The sequence below is a fragment of the Choloepus didactylus genome, chromosome 2, assembly GCF_015220235.1.
Source record: "Choloepus didactylus isolate mChoDid1 chromosome 2, mChoDid1.pri, whole genome shotgun sequence".
In the NCBI taxonomy this organism is placed as follows: Eukaryota; Metazoa; Chordata; class Mammalia; order Pilosa; family Megalonychidae; genus Choloepus; species Choloepus didactylus.
In genome coordinates, this window is record NC_051308.1 from 101472837 (window position 1) to 101495308 (window position 22472).

The 22472-nt window shown below is 33.3% G+C and overlaps 1 protein-coding gene across 3 annotated transcripts in view; it reads right to left on the reverse strand.

The window, feature by feature from the left end:
* The window catches only part of NUF2 (NUF2 component of NDC80 kinetochore complex), a 33021-nt gene extending 12185 nt beyond the window's left edge, over positions 1 to 20836 (reverse strand). Inside the window, exons 1-9 of one of the 3 annotated variants that reach the window (XM_037813215.1) lie at positions 20722 to 20836; positions 17878 to 18020; positions 16509 to 16583; positions 15385 to 15461; positions 14805 to 14866; positions 7322 to 7419; positions 5994 to 6067; positions 3687 to 3783; positions 2738 to 2800 (exon numbers count right to left, since the gene is read on the reverse strand). In XM_037813215.1, coding sequence (XP_037669143.1) covers positions 2738 to 2800; positions 3687 to 3783; positions 5994 to 6067; positions 7322 to 7419; positions 14805 to 14866; positions 15385 to 15461; positions 16509 to 16583; positions 17878 to 18000 — 669 coding nt within the window. In that variant the 5' untranslated portion in view covers positions 18001 to 18020; positions 20722 to 20836. Of the gene's footprint in view, positions 1 to 2737; positions 2801 to 3686; positions 3784 to 5993; positions 6068 to 7321; positions 7420 to 14804; positions 14867 to 15384; positions 15462 to 16508; positions 16584 to 17877; positions 18021 to 20683 lie in introns of all 3 variants that reach the window. The other 2 variants (XM_037813227.1, XM_037813222.1) reach the window with 2 other exon arrangements.
* Between the last annotated feature and the right edge of the window lie 1636 nt (positions 20837 to 22472).

Consider the following 22472-nt stretch of genomic DNA (forward strand, 5'->3'; position numbering starts at 1 on the left):
TTCAAGATGCTATTTTTTGTATACTATATCATATAGACAACTGTGTTTCATTTGCTGTAATCAGTTTTTAAAAGTCAGATGGAAAAAGCAACTGAAGTCCTAGAAAATAAAAATGTAATTTTAAACTATCCAAAAAAGCTGGAGGAGGAAGGGGGGAAAAGTGAATGTAATTATATGGGGAATTCTCTTAAAACTTTTCCAGAAGTCTGAAATTATGTTTAAAAATCTCAATTCACATGAACTACCTTCCCAAATAGTTGTTGCTAAAACATGTTTATATCACATTGGGATACTCTACACCTCTATGTTGTAGATGAGAAATATTAGATGAGAAAAGCAATTTATAGATCAGTACAAAAGACAAACCCAATTCTATAAAAACAACACAGCAAAATAATGACACATGACTACATGCAGCTTTATATGTACATGCAATGTCATGGAAAAAGGACTGAAAGGATATCACCTCTAGATGGGGAAGTGGGCTGAGAAGAGGGCCTTTACATCATTTGAGATTCTATAACTGATACTGCATGTAAAATATGTGTGGATTTTTTTTTTTTTTTTTTGCCTTTTTGATGCTGTGTTATATTTATTAGAACAAATTTAAAAAAAGAAAAAATTTACTTCTAAGTGTACTTAGTCAATGTGTGAACTGTGCCTAAATTTTTTTCTACATTTATTGTACTTGGGTTCTACTATTTGTGGACTTAGGTATATAAGTGCCTAAAGAAACCGAATAATGATTTAATCTTTTTTTTTTTTTCTTTTCTCTTTTTAATTTTTATTGGGATTGTTCAGATACCAAACAATTATCCAAAGATCCAAAGTGTACAATCAGTTGCCCCTGGTACCCTCATACACCTGTGCATCCATCACTGCACTTAATTTTTGTTCAATTTTTAGAAACTTTTCATTACTCCAGACAAGAAATAAAGTGAAAGATGAAAAAAGAAAAAAAAAAAAAAAAAAAAAGAAAAAGAAAAAGAAAAGGAAACTCAAATCCTTCCATATCCCTAACCAACCCCCCTCAATTGCTGATTCATAGTGTTGGTATAGTACATTTGTTACTGTTTATGAAAGAATGTTGAAATACTACTAACTGTAGTATATAGTTTGCAATAGGTATATATTTCTTCCCTATATGCCCCTCTATTATTAACTTCTGGTTGTATTGTCATACATTTGTTCTGGTTCATGGAAGAGTTTTCTAATATTTGTACAGTTAATCATGGACATTGTCCACCATAGGATTCAGTTTTATACATTCCCATCTTTTGACCTCCAGCTTTCCTTCTGGTGACATATATGACTCTGAGCTTCCCCTTTCCACCTCATTCACGCACCATTCAGCACTGTTAGTTATTCTCACATCTTGCTACCAACACCTCTGTTCATTTTCTGTGGATTTTTTTTAACTAAAAAAAAAGGTGCTTAACTTTTGATCAGCTAACTCACAAGTCAAAATTAAATGCTTGAAACAATACATTTCTGTTACTTTACTCTTAGAGTTTATCAAATCATGACACTAGCTATTCATGCCCCACAAAATTAGAGATCATGTTCCTTGAGATGGCATTGACTTTCATTACTTTTCTTCCCTTTTATAAAAACTCTAAACTTGATATTTACAATTAAAAAGATTAAAAAGTGATTTTGCTTTAACCTAGATTTAAACGGGACAGAGAAAAACGGAATAATAATATCGAACCATAGTTAATACTACTCTGATGGAAGCACTTGGCATTAAGAAAAAGAAAATTAAGTGATATGTTATACCAAAGTAAAGTCCAGATGGAGCTAAAGCTTAAGTGTTAAAATAACAGGAAAACCAAGAAAGTCCAATGAGTAAATATGGTATTAAAAAATAATCTGAGGAATGGCACAGGCCTTTCTGTGTATAAAATTAAAGACCAAACCTATAAAATTTATTACATAAGAAATGTAAACTTTCTGATGGGAAAAAAATATGAATTTTAAAGACAAATAGAGAGTTAATAGCCCCAATTTATGGAGTTTCTAAAAAATAAATAAAATTAGCAAAGTATACAAACAGGTAGTTTACAAAATAAGAAACACTAACAACCACTGAATAAGATGGTCAGAATGATTAGAATCAAAGAAATGTAAATTAAAATGAGGTCTCTTCATTTCCTGTAAGTGTGAAAAGTATTTTTTTAAAAAAAGAGCCAATTTTATCAAGGGTGTAGAAAAGGAACACTTTCATATTCTACTGGTAGAAATGTAAACTGGCATCTTTCTAGAAGTCAGTTTGGCAGTGTGGGTCAGTTTTAAATGTTTATACTCTTAGACCTAGGAAGAATTTATCCCAAGCTGTAAAGCAGCCAGGTGAACAAATTTATATGTAATTATGTGTATAGCATAATCATACACATATTTATGTTCAAAAACAAAAAAATTTGGAACATTAGAAATAATGTGAATGGCCACCAATAGGGGATTAGAAGGATCAATAGCATGGCATATATAACACACAATCATATGCATAGAGAAACATAATCTATGATAAATATTATATTGTGTGGCAAGATTTCAGGTGATTTTTACATTCTTCATACACTTTTGTGTTGGCATATTTTTTTAAACAAGTTATTACATTTAAATTGAAATAAATTATTTTCATTTTGAGGGAAAAAAAATAAAGGAGAAACAATCACACATTTAAAACACTCCTCCACACAATAAATACCTCGAATGCTAGTTAAAAGATGCTTACCAAACGCTTGGTTTTCTCTGAAATATCTGATTTCTTTTGAGAATTTCCTTCTTGCAGGACTATCTTAGGGAAAAAGCAAACAACTGTTTCATAATGATTCAAAAAGGATTTATATTTAGCAATTCAATGTTTTCTAATAAAATAAAGGTAGGAAAGAAAAGTTAAATGGATTAGAACAAAGATTCTCAAACTTACTCCATTCATAATATCTATAGGCAAAAAGAAATATCTAATGGTTCTTTTACTAAGTAGTTAAGTCCAAATAAATGCATTAATATTTTAGGTCCTAACAACTTAGTCCTTTGAAAAAAATAATGCATACAAATTAAAGGAAAAAATATTTTAATTTCTTCTTAAATATACAACTATTTCTTAATTGGATAAGTGTACCTATGGGGCACTGCACAAATTCTCAAATCCTGGATCAGAATGGAGATATACATTTTTATCTCCTGCTCCATAATGATTTTCATGTGATACTTGCTTTTAATCACAGCAAATACCAAAGCCCAGCTTCACAAAGATATGGTGTCTTTTAAAGGACATTCACCTGAACTAATGTTGACACTGTCAGCTACATTGAGCACTAGTTCAAGCAGATCTGACAGATGCCAAGTCTTAAAAGAGTGTTTCCTCTGAAAATTTAAAATATTCTGTGGTACCATTCAGGATATGCTGTGGTGTCCAGGGTGCCTCAGTGTAAACCTTAGAAACAGTAGGACTGGCCATAAGAAAATTCTAAAATGTTCTAGTCAACAAAATAGCACAAAATTTTGACAACACAAATAAACTATCATGGTTGATAGAAGCATATATCCATTATAAGGGACACTAACAGGCAACATATACTAATTTCAGTAATTAAAAGAAATGTGCTCTTATCCCTATTATATGCCCCGCTATATCTACAAAAAAATTGAAAAAAGAAAAAAAATGGTAAGTTACTTACTGTTTTTTGACGAAATTCCTGATTCAGTGATTGCTGCAGCTCCTGAATATCATCCGAAAGCTGCTTGAATTCTGCTTGCTCTTCAACTGGAACAGAACTAAATACAGCAAAATAGATAAAAATACCATTCATCAAATTCTTAGTTTTGAAAGGTCAAGATGAAATCTCTGTCCCCAAATAACTTAAATGAAGAAATCATTTCCTTTTATGTTTCTGAATTATCATCCTCCCAGATGATGGTCGTTTAAAATAGATTACCTGGTCTCTACTACACAAGAGAATAAAAATCAGATGAGCTCCTTCAATTTTCTACCACCAAATCTATGGACTCATCTGCATACAAACCTACCCTTTCTGCCTATGGCGTCCCTTCTCCTGTTTAATGCTAATTACTCCACTCTGGCTCTCATCTCACATCTCTCATTCCTGTATTATCCATTTCTTCCATTCTACTAGTCCTTCTTATCAGCATTTAAATGCTGTAGGTTGAAGTAACTTCCATATGAGTGTTAACAACTTTAATTTTTGCCTATCAGATATAGGAAATTTCGTATAGAATTCAAATTTTAATTTTCCTTTTCCTGACTGCTAGTGAGTTTAATCTTTTCATATTTTTAATTATCTATTTGCATTTATTCCTCTATAAATTCCCCAGTTATACCTTTGCCCATTTTTCTATTTAGTTATCTTAATAGGAGCTCTTTGCATACACTAGGAATATTACTTGGGCTTTGTTAATAGCGATATTAATGTTTTGCTGCATATATTGCAAATATTCTCTCCCGGTTTGCCACTCTTCTTTTGATTTATAATATCTCCCTCCTATCCCCAGTCTTTTCATCTTACTGCTGCCTCTGAAGTCAATTTTTACCAGGGGCATTATTATAAAAGCTTTCACTTGAAATAGTTAAAACTCAAATACATCAACAAATTAGAGGGGATAAAAAAATTCTTCTGTTCAAAATGAATATATATAAGGCCAAGAAACACAACTTGAGTGATTCTTTCTCCTAGCTGATCCGTAAATCAAAAAGCACAAAAAAACCTCTGTGACAGTCTGAAGCTTTATGTCCCCCAGAAAAACATGTTCTTAAATTTGAACCATTCCTGTGGGTGTGAACCCATCATAAATAGGACCTTTTGAGGCGTTTTACTTCCGTTAAGGTATGTGTGGTAAAATCCAATCAGGAAGGGTCTTAATCCTATTACTGGAGTCCTTTAAAAGAGAATGAAATTCAGATAGAGAAGAGGGCCACAGAAGCTGAAAGGGAACCTGGAAGAGAAGGAAGAGACCAGGAGATGCTGCCATGTGCCTTGCCATCTGACAGAGGAACAAAGGATCACCAGCAGCCAGCCCAGAACACCACAGTCTTTGGGAAGAAAGCATAGCCTTGCTGGTGCCTTGTTTTGGACTTTTTCCCAGCCTCAAAACATGAGTGGATAAATTCCAATTTTTAACCCAATCCATCTCATGATATTTGCTTAAGCAGGCTAGGAAACTAAAACAACCTCTATGTTGAATGAGTAAACATTTTACCAGAATTAACTGATTTGAAGGAAGAAAAAGAATCCAGGAAGTTACTACTCATCTACTTAAGATAAATACTCCCAGAAATAATTTAGGAGCATAACTTAACAGCTTTAAACAAGTTAGGTGGACACACTAACAAAAAGAAAGAGGTAAAAGAATATATCACATAAAAGAGTGTTGGGGATTGAATCATGTCCCCCATAAAAGGCACGTTCAGCTCCCAACCACTAGTCCTGTTGATGTAAACCCATTTGTAAATAGGACCTTGGAAGATGTTATTATTGAGATGTGCCCTAACTGAAAGGGTAGGCCTTAATCCAATATGGCTGAAGTTCTTATAAGCAAAGGAAATTGGACACAGAGAGAAAGTCACAGAGAGCAGCCAGAAGGCAGAAGTTAACAGAACCTAGAGAATAAAGTAGAAGACATCATGGTGTGCATTGCCACATGACAGAAAAGCCAGGAACTCTAAAGACTGCCAGCCAGTTAAACAATACCAACAGCAGGAGGAAGCAAGACTTCTAGCCTCTGAAACTGTCAGCCAATAAAGTCCTGTTGTTAAGCCAACGCATCGTATGACATTTATTTTAGCAGCAAGGAAACTAATATAAAGAGTTAGAAGAAAAACTGATTTTTTCATTTTTAGATAAGAAGTCCTCTGCTATTTAGCAAGGAACAAAATAAAAAAGGCAAGGTGGACTACAGGGTTATAAAATATTATTTACAATCCATATTGCATTTTGAAACTGAATGTTATTTGTAATTCTTCCACTTACTCAAGTCTCTCCAGTTTCATTAATGCCTCCTGGTATGCGGCGTTTAACTGCTGCATTTTGTCCACAGAGGATTTCTATTAAAACAATTTTAATAATCTCTTATTAGTGTTTTTCAACATGATCAGTAATGTATTAAAAAAATCTGCCAGCAAAGATTAAAAATACTCATTCATTCTATAGTTTTCAACAACAGAAATAAGAAATTTAAGATAGAATTAGACATTTGTAAAATACCTAAGTGAATTAGAAATTTACTTAATACAAATGTTGAGTTCTTACCATAATTTGGCACTTTGCTAAGTTCTGGGAATTTCCAAAAAGACTGAAAGTCTCTACATTTAAGGAGTTCAGTCTCTTTAAAGAGACAGATACATGAATAAAAAGCTACAAGCAACCTGTTACAGTATTGACTATAACGGAAACAAATAAAAGTAACATCCATTCCAACTTGGGTGAAGGCTAGGGAGGAGAAGCATAGAGGGCTTCCTAGAGGTGATGGTAGATATCTGAACTGTGTCTTTAAAAATGAGGAAATATTAGTCAAGTAAAATAGTGTGTAAGTGTGTGTTGTGTGTGTGTATGTGTATTAGCACATGCATGTGTAAGCTTTGGAGAGCATGTGATGTTTAGGGGATATGAAGTTAGCATGATTTGTGCAAAAAAGTATTTATCTATATAGTTCAGTATGGCTGGAACTTAAGGTCTAATGGTTTGGTGTTATTCTGGTGTTTTTCTAAGAGTATGATTCACCAAAACTGAGGAAAAATTGGAATAAATCACATAGATGACGCAAAATCATTCCGAATTCCCTAATTTGCTGAAGGATGGAGAATGAATTTCTATCTGTTAAAGTGACTGCCTTGGACTGAATCTTATATTATTAATAATATTAATCATCTTATATTATTTAAAAGGCAAATAATTGTATTTATAATATAATTATTTAAAATAATTATTTAAAGAATACTATATTATGCATCCAAACTCAAAAGAAAAAAAATGTGGATATTTTCAATATTCTCTGTATTCTCTTCCCTTATACTTTCACAGAGGAAGAGGAACCCCAGCTATAAGATTAAAACAAATAAACAAAGAACCCAGCATTTCCCTAATATTACCAAATATCAAAGAAAATCTCATTCTGAAATATATTTTCCAGTAAATCTGCAATTATAAAATCTGCAATTTTTTATAAATATAAAAATAAGATTAATTCTAAAGGCCATACAACAGTTTGACAACTATGGCAAACATCTCAAAGCAAATCCACGTTTCAGTAATGATGTTACTGATCTGACATGTGATGCAAAAATATATTCAAATCTTACATATTGCCAAAAAAACTCCATATATGTCTCACGGCATGCTTCTCTGAAGTGAATAAAGTTGATAATGCCACTTAAAAATCGACTAGTCCGTTTTGCTTCTAAAACAGAAAGAAAGACTTAAATCTCTTTGGAAACAACAGAATATAAAAGTGAAAATCCATCCTCTCTAACCATATATCCTGCTCATAGTATAGAGTAAAACTGTTTATATGTTATAATTAACCAAAGTGCAGAAAACATGTTCAAACTTAAAGTTCAGTATTATCTTTGCACCAATAACTAAAAACAAAAGGCAAACTAGGACTTCTACATCTGGCCAGGAGGGAACAACTGGGACCTCATTTACCCTCCTCCCCTTAAGTAAATAGAATACCAGGTAAAATAAATGAAAATAACAGATTTTAGACAGTGGACAACAGACAGTACAACAGAAAGGAAACAAATGAGATAAAGCCTATTGGTGTGCCAGCTCAAGTACTGGAAAGTTTTTAGGCTGTACCACTGGGAGGAAGAACACAAACAGAACTTGGGGGCTGGCTGAATCAAGAAGACAGAGTTTAGAGTCTGGAAAGGCCAAGGCAGCTAGAATTACAGGACTGAGTAATGAACAGGTGGGAACTACAAAGAGAAAGAGCTCTGGATAATTGTAGGAGGGAAGTTTTCAGTTGCATACCAATTGGTGCATGAATGTGAGGAAACTGTGATAGCCAGGAAAAGAACCAGAAATATTTAAAGGATGACAGAAAAATCCAGTACACAACAATGTAAAATCCACACTGTCTGGCACCCAATAGAAATGATCAGGTATGCAAAGATACAGGAAAATATGATCCATAACAAGGGGAAAAATCAATCAATAGAAACATACCCAGAAAAACACAATAATAGATTTAGTAGAAAAGGATGTGAAAACAGGCTTTATAAATATATTCCATTTGTTCAAGAAGATAAAGAACAGCATGAGCATGATGAGGAGAAAAAAGGGAAGATTAAAAGGACTAGTGAAGTTGAAGACCTAGCAATAGCAACTATCTAAAATGAAGCCCAGGGAGAGAACAGAGAAAAAAGAAAAAAAAATGAATAGACTTATCTGTGAGGTGTGGAACAATACCAAGTAGCATAACAAATGTGTGAAATCCCTGAATATTTTCCAGATTTGACAAAAACTATAAACATATCCAAGGAGGTGAACAAACCCTAAGCAGAGGTGGAAGGTGGGGCAGAAGGCTCATTATAATCAAATTACAGAAAACTAGCAATAAAGAGAAAATCATAAAAGCAATCAGAGGGGAGAAAGTGGCACATTACCTGTAGGGTAACAAAGGTAAAAAAGATAGCAGACTTCTCATCAGAAAACAATGCAAGCCAGAAGATAACAACACAGTATCTTTTAAGCATCAGAAGAAACTGTCACCTTAGAATTCTCCACTCAACATTTCACTTTCAAAAATACAGGTGAAATACACACTCTTTATCAGCACTATAAGAAATGTTAAAGAAAATTCTTCAGGCATAAGGAAAATCATACCAGATAGGATTATAGATCTACTTAAAAGAATGTAGATAAATATAAAACACCATTTTTCCTCATTTAAAAAATCTCTTTAAAAGATAACTGTTTGAAGCAAATCTAAAAACACTATGCATCAAGGTGTTTATAATATCTATAGAAGTAAAATTAATGACAAATAGCACAAAGGCCAGAAGTGGGAAAAATAAAAGTATATTGTTGTGAGACACAACATTTTTTGAAGCTAGACCATGAAATGTTAAAGATACACACACACACGCACACACACACACACACACACACACACACACACACAGAACTTCGGAACATTTATTAAAAAATAAAAATAATAGGTATATGGTGGTAAAGGTAGCACAACACTGTGAACATAATTAAAAGCACTGAATTATATATTTGAATGTGGTTAAAAGGGGAAATTTTAGGTTGTATTTATGTTACTAGAATAAGAATTTAAAAAAAAGCAACATAGGACTGTACAATACAGTGAACCCTACTGTAAACAATGGACTACAGTTAATAGTACAATTAAAAAATGTTCTTTCATGAATTATAACAAATGTACCAAACTAATGCAAGGTGTTAATATATGGAACTTTGCATTTTATGCATGATTTTTTCTGTAAACCAACAACTTCTCTAATAAAAAAATTATATAGCTGATAAGCCAATAATGGAGATAAATGGAATATATCTTCTGCATATATATAACTATCTAAAATAAAATATATTCCAACAAAACAAAAGAATACAGGAAAAGGGAAAAACCAGAACAAAAAACAGGGCAAATAAAAAACAAAAAGCATAATGGCAGATTTAAACTCAAACATACCAATAACTATATTAAATATAAATGGACGAAACGGTCCAATTAAAAGGCAGAGATAGTGGAATTGGATAAAAAAGCAAGACCTAACTAAATGTTCTCTATAAGATATCCACTTTAAATATAAAGACATGGATAAGTTAAAAGTAAAAGGAAGAAATGTCATGGTAACATGAATAGAAAGAAAACTAGAATGGTTAAATTAATATCAAACAAAGTAGATTTCAAGGTAAAGAATATGTCAACAAAAGGACATAATTCTAAATGTATATGCCTCTAATAAAAGAGCTTCAAGATACATGAAGCCAAAACTGAAAAAACAATCATATCTGAAGGTCACATCTGTCTATCAACAGTTCATAAAACAATTAGCAGAAAATCTGACAGGATACAGAAGACTTGAGCAATACTATTCAATAAGTGAATCAACTGAAATGTAAAGGACACTCCACCCAATAACAGAATACATATTCTTTTCCAGTGTAAATGGAATATTTACCAAGACAGACCACAAAGTACATTGAATAACAGCCTCCAAAGATATCTGGGTCCTAATCCCTGGAACCTGTGCAAGTTATCTTACATGGCAACATGGCTTTGCAAATGTAATTAAATTAAGGCTCTTGAGATGACAAGATTATTCTGGATTATTGGGGTGGGACTTAAAGACAATCACCAGTGCCCTTATTAGAGTGGAGGGAGTTTTGACTACAGACAAAAGACAGAAGGCAATGCAACAGTGGAAGCAGACATTTAAAGATGCTCCAGTTCTGGCTCTGATGATGGAATATGGCCCATGAGCCAAGGAATCCAAGGAATGTAGCTCTAGAAGCTGAAAAGGCAAGGCAATGAATTCTCCCCAAGAGTCTCCTAAGAGATTGCAACCCTAGTGACACCTTGGCTTTAGCCCAGTGAAACACATTTTGAACTTCTGACCTCCAGAACTATAAGAGAATAAATGTGTGTTGTTTTAAGACACCGAGTTTGTGTTAATTAATTACAGCAGCCATAGAAAACTAATATGTACCATATTCTAGGTCTTAAAACAAATGTGAATAAATTTAAATCAATTCAAATCATATAAATTAAGTTCTCTGATCACAAAAGAATTAAATTACAAATCAATAACAAAGGGCTGAAAATTCACTAAATGCTTGGAAATTAGACAACACACTTATAAATAACCCATGGATAAAAGAAGAAATTAAAAGAAAAATTAGAAAATATTTTGTACTGAATATAAACAAAAATATATCAAAATTGATGGCATGCTACTGCACTAGATTAGAGACATATCTTTAGCACTAAACTCCTATATTAGGAAAGAACAAACATCTCTAATTAATGACCTCAGCTTCCATCTTATAAAACTAGGGGAAAAAAAGAGCAAATGAAACCCAAAATAAGCACAAGGAAAGAAGGAATAACTATAAGCATAGAAATCAATAAAACAGAAAACAGAAACATAATACAGAAAAATCAATGAAACCAAAAGCTGGTTCTTTAAAAAGATTGATGAAATTGATAAACCTCTAGTCAGACTGGTCAGGGAAAAAAAGAGAAGACACAAACTACTAATGTCAGGAATAAGACAGGGAAAGGACATCACTAATGACCCCACACACATTAAAACAATAAGGAAATATTATGAACAACTTTATGTTAAATAAGTAGGCTAACTTAAGTAAAACAGATAAACTCCCTGAAAAAGGGAAACTACCAAAGTTCACTCAGGAGCTTCACAAATAAAGAACCAGAATACCTCTTTACCTACTAAAAATTTAAATTAATAATTTAATACCTTCCCACAGACAGATCTCCAGGACTAAGATTCACTGGTGAATTATACCAAACATTTAAGGAAGAAATAATACAAATTTTACAAAACTATTCCTGAAAATGGAAGAGGGAAACTTTCCAAATTCATTCTAAAAGGCCAGCATTACTTTAATACCCAGATCATTCACTAAGTGATCTTATAAGAAAACTACAGACCAATGTCCATTATAAACATAGACACAAAAAACCCTTACCAAAATATTAGGAAATCAAATACAGCAAGATATTAAAAATATACTATATTATAACCAAATGGAGTTCATCCTGAATGCAAGGTTGGTTAACATTAAAAAATCAAATATAATTCACTAACCTAAAAAAAAGACAAACTACATGATAATTTCACTAGATGCAGAAAAAGCATTTGACAAAATTTAATACCCATTCATCATAAAAACTATAAAAAACTAGGACTGGAAAAGATGTTGCTTACCCTGATAGAGGGCATCTAAAAAGAATCCTACAACTAATATCATACTTAATTATGAAAGAATGCTTTTCCTCTAAGATCAGGAAAAAGGTAATGATGTTTGCACTCAACCATTTCAACTCAATATAAAAAGAGAAGTTCTAGCCAGTGTAGAAGGCAAGAAAAAGAAATAAAAGTCATTTCATTGGAAAAAAAGTAACCTTGACTTTGTAACAACATAATCATTGATGTAGAAAATCCTCAGAAATATACAAAAGTTACTAGAAATAATAAGTGAATTTTTAGCAAGATCAAGGATACAAAGTCAATATACAAAAATCAATTTATTTCTTGTACTAGGAATAACCAATTAGAAATCTAAATTAAAAAATTTATAATATGACTAAAAATTTGAAGTGCTTAAGAATAAATTTAACAAAATGCATATAAGACCTGTGCTCTGAAATTTATACATTGTTGTGAGAAATTAAAGACCACCTAAACAAATGGAAAGATATAATATGCTCATGGATTGGAAGGCCCATTATTAAACTGTTAATTATCCCCAAAATGAACCATACATTCAGCATAATCTCAAGTAACATCTCAATAGGCTTTTTTGGGGGTGGGTTGGGATGGTGTGGGGGGATAGAAAGTGACAAGCTGATTCTAAAATTTATGTGGACATGCAAAGGACCCAGAATAGCCAAAACAATTTTGAAAAAAAGAAACAAAGTTGGAGAAGTTATATTCTGTGATTTCAAAACTTACTATAAAGCTAAAATAATTAAAGTAGTCTGACTAGTGTAAAGATAGATATACAGATCAGTGGAGCAGAACAGTAAGCCCAGAAATGCATGCACGCATGTACACACACACACACACACACACACACACACACACACACACACACGAACAACCGATTTTTGGCAAAAAGTGCCAAGGTAATTCAAAGGGGAAAGGATAATCTTCCTACAAGTAGTACTGGAATAATTTGATATCCATATACAAAAAAAAAAAGAACCTTAACCTTACCTCACACCATATACAAAACTTTAACATTAAACAATAAGAGCTAAAACTGTAATCCTTTTAAAACAAAATATAGAAGTAAATCTTAGTGACCCTGAATTAGGCCAAGACTTCTTGATTGGACGCACACACATATAGTTTTATGAGATATAAAATAGAAAATTTATCAGTTAGGCTCTTCAAAATTTAAGAATATTTTCCTCTTTAAAAGATACTGTTAAGAAATTGAAAAGGCAAGTGATAGACCAGGAGAAAATAATTGCATAATATATATCTGATAAACAATTTGTTTCTGAAATACCTGAAGAAGCCTTACAACTCAATAAGACAATTCATTTTTTTTAAATGATCAAAAAAAAAATCAACAAAAACGTGCAAATGATTTTTATCAAGACACTTCACCAAGAAGATGTACAGATAGCAAATAAGCATATGAAAATATGCTTATCATTATTATTCATTAGGGAAATGCAAATTAAAATGGATACCACCACACATCTGCAATGGCTAAAATTAAAAACTGAAAATATGAAGTGGAGGATGTGGAGCAACTGAAAAGTTCATACATTGCTTGTGGTAATGCAAAATGATACAGTCACTGAAAAATTTGGCAATTTTCTTAAAAAGTTAAGAATATACTTACTACAAGAACCAGCAATTCCACTCCTAGGTATTTACCCAAGAGAAATGAAACCACATGTCTCCACTAATTGTATGCTAATATTCACAGCTGCTTTGTTCATAATGGCCAAAAACTGGAAACAATTCAAAGTCCAAAAATGGATAAACGAATCATAGTATATATTCACAATAGAATACTACTTCGAAATAAAAAGAAAAAAGTACTAATAAAGGCAATAACATGGATGAAATCTCAGAAGCATTATGCTAACTTAAAGAAGCCAAACCTACAGACTATATGATTCTGTTTATATGAAATTCTAAAACCACAAACTATAGTAATAGAGAGCAGCTGAATGGTTGGTAGGGACCAGAGCGTGGCTGCAGAAGACTAAATGTTAAGGAATCTGAGAGAACTTTTGGAGGTCATGGAAATGTTATAGTGGTGGTTACATGAATGTATACATTTATTAAAACTCATCCAATTATAGACAGAAAATTGGAAAATATTGTAAATTATACATTAATAAAACTAAAAAATAAAGCAGGAGATCTGAAAAATAAAAGACAAATTTTAAAAATAGCACACAAATCTCTTTTAAAATAATGTATATATAATATCAGAGTCAAACAATTTAAGGGACACTTAAATAGAGGTAGAATTTTACATTCTAATATATCATGACTACTCTTAACACAATGCTAAAAGATACTCTTGATAATAAAAAGGAATTGTTACATTTGATAAAATTGGTATGATGAAACTACTGTGCAACATCACACTTTACACATTATTCATATTTTCAAATTTACAGAACATTATTTAGATGAAAGGAGTTAAGAAAAAATAATCACAAAAACAGCTTTTATGTGGATACATAAAGGAAAAAATTCCAATAATATACAAAAAAAATCATCCTTAAGAATTTGACAAGCTATCTAAAAGCCAGTTTAAATAAGCACTCTATCCTAGAAAATAATTCTAAAATATCATAAAATATAAAATGCTAATGTTATATTTGAAACCAAGGAATGGTTCATGTCTAAAGCTCTACCTAGCTTCCATTTATGAGTATCTTTATGTGCCAGTTATAGATACAATCATTTAGAGAAAATAAGTGATATAAATATGAATTTCTACATGGTAGTTTCCTCCAAGTTTTTTTTTAATATTTATCAATGAAAGGATGAAACATTAGATATTAAAAACTTTTAAATTCTAACTTACTTGGATAAAGAATATCAGCAATCTCAAAGTCATTCACCCGACAGATGGGCAGAAATGAGTCCCTTGAAGATAAAACGGAGAAAGAATACTGAAAAATGTTTTGTAAATTATATACTAAGCCACAGGATATAAACATTTATTTTCAGAAAGAGATTTATGAATATATTTCTCAATGTAAAACGACTAAGTCAGAGTCTATTACAATGCATAATCTTATAGCACTGAAATCAGAAATCTATTTTCTGAATATTACACAAGTATTTCTGTAATATATTCTAATAAACAACATACGCTCTTGTAGGCACTAAGCCTCTTTAAGAACTAAAAACCTTCCACAAAGATAGGAAACAATTTTAGATTCACAACATCTTTGAACTTCAACTGAAAGTATCCTGAGAAATTGCTGGCAGTTGAGGAAGTTAGGTATGCTGCGTAGAAGTCTACAATTTTAAATGTATACAAATGGGAGTGGAGCAGGAGATGGGAGAAATTCCTTCACAAAGAAAATCATGTCATTAAGAAAGCTTAATATAATGTAAATAATTTTGTAGCTTAAGACAATAAACCATTCTCTACTCACAGATGAATAAATAAATTGCTGACTGGTAAGAAGCCTTCCATTATATGTGGATACATGACTTCAGAATTCACTGGCATCTAGTTGTAATAAATCACAAATCCAAGTTACACATTGAAACAAAAGGAGAAAAAATTTTCAACCTCAAGAAATCTTAAACATACATTAATAAGAAAATATATTCATTTATCATTAAATTTAAAAAAAATTAACAAAGATATTAACACAAAGCTAGAGTACCCATGAATATTAATAATGCTAGGCTCACAGTGGGTGCTCAATAAAGATTTTTTAACTGAATAAAAAAATAAAAGTATGGTTAGCATTTACTAAGTATCAAGTACTATGCCAAGCATTTTACATATATTTTCTTTTAGTATTTACAAGAACCCCATGAGACAGTATTACCCCTGTTTTATAGACAAAGAAGCTAAGCTTAACAATTTCAAAGCTAGTAAGTGGAAAGCCTTTGATTTTAAACAATACGCAATTATATTGATAAGATACCAAAGGCACTGCATTTTTTAGTGCATCTTCAGATGATGTGTTGTTGATTTAACAAGAACGATTATAAATAATGATCTTTCTTACTGGAAATACCTAATCTGATAAAAGTACAGATGCCTCATTTCAATTGTTCTCAATCTTGCTGCCTATCTTCTACTCTAATTTGTGAGTCCTTACTGAGAAGAGAACAATATCTATGAAGGTTTTGCTGCTGTTTACTATAATCTCTGAAGACAAACCTGTAAATGTGAAAATAACTGTATAGTATGAATAATTTGTAAGCATCATTTTGGTCTTTTACTATAGTTTTCATCTTAGCTTAAAAGTAAACTAAAGCTATAAATGTAGAGAAACCATTGTTACGCTAAATTCCTTTGCAAGTTGATGCTAATTTTACAGAAGTCTTTGAATTCATTAAAAATAAAGTGAAGTTATAAATGTAATGAATTCCCTTGACTTGTATACTTAAGAATAGTTAAAAAAAGAAGATTTTGTTAATACATAGGTTACTACAATAAACTTTTCAATAGTCAGGAGCGCCCTCTCCTGCAAATCAGGAATGCATTGTGAACAGGAGAAATGCAGCAAAAGAACATAATTTTCCCTCATCTTAAACCCACCATGTAAAAATGCTCCAGTCGAATTCCATACACTATTTGTAAGGCTCTCATGTAGATCATGTGTAAGACTTCAGGCTATAAGAGAAAACAACTTTCAATACTCTGATGAATGACTTGCAAGTCTTACTTCTGTCATCATTACCATCCAATATTGTAGTAAGTGAATGAAAAGAAGGAAAGGGAATCTAAAATTCCCCTTGAAATATTTCTTAATTTTTCCAAAATTTAAAACACTTTATGGGACTTTTCAGTTTGCTCAATGTAATAAGATATCAAAGAGATTAGTTGCTTAAGTGTATATACAGAATATGAGCAAATATATCCAAATCCAATCTAAGCAACCTATCTGTGTTAGGGAATTGAGAAAGCAGGGTTAGTCTTTCAGAACAGGCAGTCAGCAGGTGGCAGGAATAATGGCACAGTGAAGATGCATTTTCAAAAAAAGCCATGAGAAACCTTGCTTGATGCCTCAGATGTTAAAATTTATAAGTGAACACTTTGAAGAAAGGGGTATAAATTTAACAGGGTTAAAACAGGAATTTTTAGTTTGATCTTCTAAATCAGTGGTTCCCAAATGCTAGCCTGTGAACCTGTTCTATTGGGTGAGCAGTAAAGTGAAAAATTAGGAAAAATACAGTAATTTTTTAATAAAGTTGAATTTATTCAATTTAAAGACCTGTCTTTATTCTGAGAATATTACTTCTATATTAAAGAATTAATGGGTACCAAGGCCAAAAAGGTTTGAGTTCTATATCATTAAACCAGCTTTTACTACCAATATAGGAAACTAGAAGGAGACTTTGGGATTTTCTCTAATTCTTTTTTAAATTTTTTTTTTCTTTATTAGAGAAATAATAGTTTATTATTATTATAGTTTATTTTTGCATTGGATAACTAAAGAGATAAAGAACAATGCCTATCAAAACAAGTCAATTCACCCCTGGGATATAATGCAAGAAAATTAATCTGTTAATTTTCCAAAGAGGATTGTTTTGTGTTTTTGTGGTTGGAAACTACTTGGAATAAGTTCCTTCATGCCCTACCAATAAGTAACATACTCAGACCATCACTTCCATAACAGTAATAATAATAAAATTTAATATACCTTAATAGGTCTAAGGTTTAGGGACTATTTTTAAAGAAAACAACCATATTAAAGAATTGAATTCCTAATGGAAATAAAGAAGCAGCACCATGAATAAACTTAATGTTATTTTTATATTACACTATGTGAGAGATTTTCTCTGGATTAAAATGACTGGCCTGTAGCAAAGAGTAGGGTACATGCTCTCTTGCTGCACTACAGACCTAGCAGCTTACTTTGTTCTCAAATACCATCATACCACATGTAACTACCACCACATTTTACCTTTGGATTTGGATGAAGATCATTCTTGGAGAGGTTTTTACCATCAGCGCCTGTTAAGATCTTGTTGCGAACATGAGTCACAATGTCAGCTACATTATATCTGGGGAAAGACAAAGTTTCCATCTTGGGAGTTTCCTGCTGGTCTGAAGGAGTAATAAACATATATGAGAAGCATGACACAGTTTTCATTATCTGGAAGCTGATAAGAAGACAAAATTAGCAAGGCAAATTTAACTTGATTATAGTAGTACTAATTATCATCAAATATCCTAGCAAGATAAACAGAAAATTCTTTTCCAAAATGACACAGTAATTTTCTGCTAATTTTCCCAATGCTGCTCTCTTTCATTTGGGAAGAAGGATTTTGGTTGAATAGACATATGAGAAACCATGTGGTGTTTCATTTTGTTCTTCCTCAACTTGAGCAGCAGGAAGGTTAAGCAGACCCTGAGAATCCTCAAAGCAAGGCTTAGAGGCAATACCATCAGCAGAATATTCTACTAGAATAGTAATAGGAGGAGGAAGAGGAAGAGCAGCCACAGTAGCAGCAGCACTGCCTTAGCCACTCAGGCAACACACACCTATTCTTACAGCTCTCCTTACTCTTCGGGAAACAGCATGATCCCAGAGATTCAGTGTGAATATACTGAGTTTTGCAAACAAATTGAAATAACCCATAATTCTGAAAATTGATTTCTTTAGGCTGCTAACATTTCTTTGAATATTAGGATTAAAAAGAAGCTTTAGCAACTTGCCTAACCTCTAACAAATGGAGAAATCTATTCTAAAGATGATTGACAAATGACTTCTCAGTTCTGCTTAAACTCAGAAGGCAACTTTTTCCATTTTAGAATGGTTGTAGTAAGTAAATAACTCTTCCTCATGCAGTGTAGAAAATCTGCTTTGTTATAACTTTTATACACTAGTCCTATTTCTAATCACCGTGACTACACAGAATATATTAAATTCCTTGTTTACATGATACCACTTTCCAAAATGTGAAGAAAGCTATCCTGCCTCTACTCAGTCCTCTCTTCTCTAAGGCTGAGTATAATTTCTTTAAGCATAGACACTCATATAATATTATTTCTGAAACTTTACTATCCTACTCACCTGCCTCTAAAACACTTTTTTTGACCATGTCTTTTAAAATGCAATACCCAAAATGAATGCAAAATTCCAGATATGGTCTGCCTAGGGCACAGTATTAATACAAGAGGCAATGTGCTCCCGTGGGCAATCGCTGACAAATATATATGTATGATCAGTTTAAACCCCAGGACTTCTTCAATGTGACCCACTTATAAAAAGCCAGACCTTCCGCATCTTTTTTCTTACTAATTGATTATTTGAACTTTGAGCAAGGGTTTGCATTTTCTACTATTAAATTTAATAATTCCAAGCTATTATTCTCAAGTCAGGATCTTTTTGAATCTAGATTCTGCCACCTCACATACTAAATGTACATTTCATCATAAATACATATTCTATATTTTCATCTAAGTCATAGATTTAAAATTGTAGAAATAGGAATGGGCCAAAGAAAGACCACAGAAAAAGTCACTCTTCTTAAACAGACTACATCTGGATTGGAGACTGTTATAGTAGAGAGAAAAAGTAGGGATAAAATATCTTCAAAATTAATAACACCATACATTCCTCTCTTCTCAATGTCTGGTATGGTGTTATCACATTAATCTATATGACACTGAATGCATCCCATAACGTCCATACAAAAATATTTCAGCTACTCCCCCTACCCACCACATCAAACACAAATTTTTCTGCTTGGTTTCTAAAACCTTTTACAATTTAATAGCCTAATGAACTTTCAGCTCGAAGTTAGTTTCCTCCAACTCCTTTCCCAAACTTCCAGTGTTTCTGTTTGGAATCTCTTTCCGTATCCAACTTCTATCTTTATTTCATAGTACAATTTCAGTTCCAATTGATTCATTCACGTATGTAAAGGAGGAGATGGGAGAGGGAGGGAGGGAGAGAAGGAGAGAGAGAGATTGAAAGACATCTTCCAACTACAATTTTAGCTATTTAGTAGGATAAAGTATATAAATTATTAAATCTTACCTAAATAGTATATAAATGATTAAAGTGATTCTCAGACTGCCTCGTAAGTAGCAGAGATTAACTGCTCATTATCACTTCATTTGCAACACCAAGATGATGAGCAGAATAAGTATTGAAAGAACAGCTGTTAAGTTTTATACATTATGCTTTGCTAAAATAAATTGGTTTGTGAAAATACAATTCCAAGAGGGAGAGATTAAAAGGAGAACAGAAATAACGTCCAGCCTCAATGAATTAAGTAACAAGTTCCTTGAACTCATTCAGGGAAAATGATCGTGTCCGGCATATATAGTTCCATGCATACATCGCTTTCTTCCTTTAAATTTTGGATTAAGTATGATATTTTTGCTTTTTGATTCTTGGTTTTAGATTTGTGGAAGCAATGCCTGAGCAACGGAGATCTAGGAGGAAGCTGATAAGCATCTGCAACCGAATAAACCCCGTTACCACCACCCTTCCAAATAAATGGATTTAAAAATACAAGCTTAAATTGAGCAGCATCAGGTCAATTCTTTTCCTACTACTGTCTATACTGCATCCATTTGTTTCGAAAGAACTGAGTTCGAGTTGTTTTTGTAGCTAAAATAAAATAAAAAGGAACTATCCACCTCCCAGAAGCTGGATTCCAGCCTTCACCTCATTGTTGAGCGCCACGAAAACATGCAAGGCCAGGAATCCTGACTCTTGCCCATGTCTCCAGAGGGAGAGGGCGCCCTTATTCTACCTTCCTCAGTCCTCTCGCGCCGATTCGCTCTCACCTACCGCACCAGTGATCAACAGGAAGGCGGCGACTTCAGCAAACAGCCGCCGGCGAAGTAAAAAACCAACAAATATCGACCGTTGTCACTTTTCAAACCTGCCGCCTCCTACGGGAAGCCCCGCCCCGTTCCTGCAAGCCCACTCCCGCCCCCCTGCGCCGGATGCCTGTTGGGCTCAATACACTTAAAGCAAATGGATCTTGCGTTGGTGGGAAAACCCAGGGCGGAACAATTTGCCGCGGATTTGGTGTCTAGTCGGAACCTGAATTCAGCAGGAAGTGGGATCTCTTCCGGGTTGCTCCGGTGTTCTTCCAGACCTTTGGGGTCCGAGATGAAAAGCAGAATTTAATGGAGGGTTTTGGGATACTTAGGCAAAGCTCAGAGTGGCAACGGAAAGAGGACGTGGGTCTCTTAGGGGGTCAGGGGTAAGTCAGAGAGTCGCAGTGTAATAATAATATTACCGATATTTGTTAAGCACTGATAATGAGCCCAGTTCTGTGTTGAATGATTCATAGGCATTGTTTCTTTGGGGCTTCTTTAAAAAAGGGGTGCGAAGGTTGCGGATAGATACTGTCATTATGTGCTTTTTACAAACGAGGACTCGAAATCACAGGGACATCATCAACCCGTCCAGGGCCGCGCACAGTAGGTCACAAATAGCATAGCCAAGATGGGAACTGAAGTTCACTGATTCAGCGTTCATAAACAGGACATCGAAAAGTGTTAAGAACTTAACAGTTCGTTTGGTAAAATCTCACTTTTACAAGCAACAACACTGGGGCTCAAAGGAATTGATTTGTTCCCCGTTATGCGGTAAGTAGCACTGTTTGGAGTAAACCCCAGATCTGCTAATCCTGGCTTCTCTCTCCCTTCTTTCATCCTTCCTCAGGAGCCAGGCACTCCAGGTGCTTTCCACCGTGAGTTGTTTCCCAAACTTGCCTATACCCGAGTGAGTTAGACTTTGAATAATAGGCCCACAAATCTATATTTTTTACATGAGTTTCCAGGCAAGAGTGGAAACACCGCACTTTATATATCAGACGTCAAGGTCTAGCAGCGGAAAACATGACAGAACTAGTTGTCAGGGGTGAAACCCCCAAGTTTTATTGAGGTTTATTTGAGAACAAACTAGGACTTGCATATCGTTATAGGTAGAGCATTATCTGGTGAAGGTTGTATGTTAGATGGGGAGTCTGCACTAGATGAAATAAAAATACTAGAAAGGTTTGGTTGAAAATAGACACAAATTTTGGTGCTTTGTTGTGTGGGCTGAAGGATTATACCAATTAGTATAGAGGTCTATACCTTTCTTTTTCCCTTTCCATATCCATTTACTGGTGCACGTCTCAAAGCCAGAAACTAGTAAAACTCAAAAGTAGATCAGGAAAATAGATAGGAAGATATCAGAATCCATGAAGAAAAGAGGGGGAAAAAAAGAGACTTTTCTTATTGAAAATCAAATTGATATTGATATTACTTATTGCATGCAAACCCCCCACTTTAGAGGCAGGAAAAGTAGCTGAAAGCAGTGCTCTGGAGTCTGAAAGAGCTCAGTTTAAACCCTTGGTTACACCATTCCACCTTTATAGCTTTAGACAAGTGTTTAAACCGACTCAGCTGGTTTCTGCATCTTAAAAATAGTGATAAAAGTCCTATCTGCTTTATGGGATTGAATGAATTAATTCATGGAATGTGCTGAAAGTGTCTGGCAGAATTGTGAGCACTTGACAAGTATTAGCTATTATTTTAACATAA